This window comes from Malurus melanocephalus, unplaced genomic scaffold, assembly GCF_030028575.1.
Source record: "Malurus melanocephalus ecotype Western Australia unplaced genomic scaffold, MMel_1.1 scaffold_1841, whole genome shotgun sequence".
NCBI classification, from domain to species: Eukaryota; Metazoa; Chordata; class Aves; order Passeriformes; family Maluridae; genus Malurus; species Malurus melanocephalus.
Window position 1 is genome coordinate 1 of NW_026625073.1, and position 979 is coordinate 979.

The 979-nt window shown below is 57.5% G+C and overlaps 1 protein-coding gene across 1 annotated transcript in view; it reads left to right on the forward strand.

Annotated features, from left to right (window-relative positions):
- The first annotated feature begins 562 nt into the window (after positions 1–562).
- Positions 563–979, forward strand: part of LOC130587390 (DNA repair protein XRCC1-like) — a 7738-nt gene continuing 7321 nt past the window's right edge. The window contains exons 1-2 of the mRNA XM_057388365.1: positions 563–833; positions 930–979. Of these exons, the coding sequence (XP_057244348.1) occupies positions 690–833; positions 930–979 (194 nt within the window). The 5' untranslated portion in view covers positions 563–689. The remainder of the gene's footprint in view (positions 834–929) is intronic.

Here is a 979-nt window from a genome sequence, read left to right on the forward strand (position 1 = left end):
TAGAGTTGGGGATGAAAGTCCTCCAGGACCATAGAGTTGGGGATGAAAGTCCTCCAGGACCATAGAGTTGGGGTGGAAGATCCCGAAAACCATAGAGTATGGGGCAGGAAAGTCCTCCAGGACCATAGAGTTGGGGATGAAAGTCCTCCAAAACCATAGAGTTGGGGATGAAATGGCTCCAGAACCATAGAGTTTGAGGCAGGAAAGTCCTCCAGGACCATAGAGTTGGAGCAGAAATGGCCCCAAAACCATAGAGTTTGGGGCAGAAATGCCCTCAGAACCATAGAGACGGAGCAGAAATGCTCTGAAAACCATAAAGTTTTGCAGAAACTCCTCCGAAACCATAGAGTTGGGGTGGGAAAAGCCCCCAGAACCATAGAGTCAGAATGAAAGTCCTCCAGAACCATAGAGTTGGGTGGGAAGACCTCCAAAACCATAGAGTTCTGGCAAAATTTCCCCAAAACCATAGAGTTTGGTCCAAAATGGTTCCAAAACCATAGAGTTGGGGTGGAAATGGCTCCAAAACCATAGAGTTGAGGCAGGAAAAACAGTCCTCCAAGCCTCCCCTGAGTCCTCCAAGCCTCCCCTGAGTCCTCCAACCCCTCCCCCGAGTCCTCCAAGCCTCCCCTTTGCCCCTCCCCCTCAGCTTTGCCCCTCCCCCCGCCCAGGTCCTCCTGCCCAGCGCCGCCATGATGAGCCCCAGCGAGAGCCGGGCCGGGGTGGGGGAGGGGCAGCGCCGGGTCCGCCTCTTCGGCCCCGATTCGTTGGTCAAAGGTCCGGCCCAGGGCACGTGGGACCGCCTGAGGGTGGTGCTGAGTCAGCCATATTGCCAGGTGAGGGGGCGGGGCCACGGCTGGGGGGGGCGGGGACACCGAGTGACCGCTGAGTGACCACTGAGTGACCACTGAGTGACCACTGAGTGACCACAGAGTCGCCCCTACGGCCTCTCGTTCGTCCGAGTGTTCGCGGCCCCCGAGGA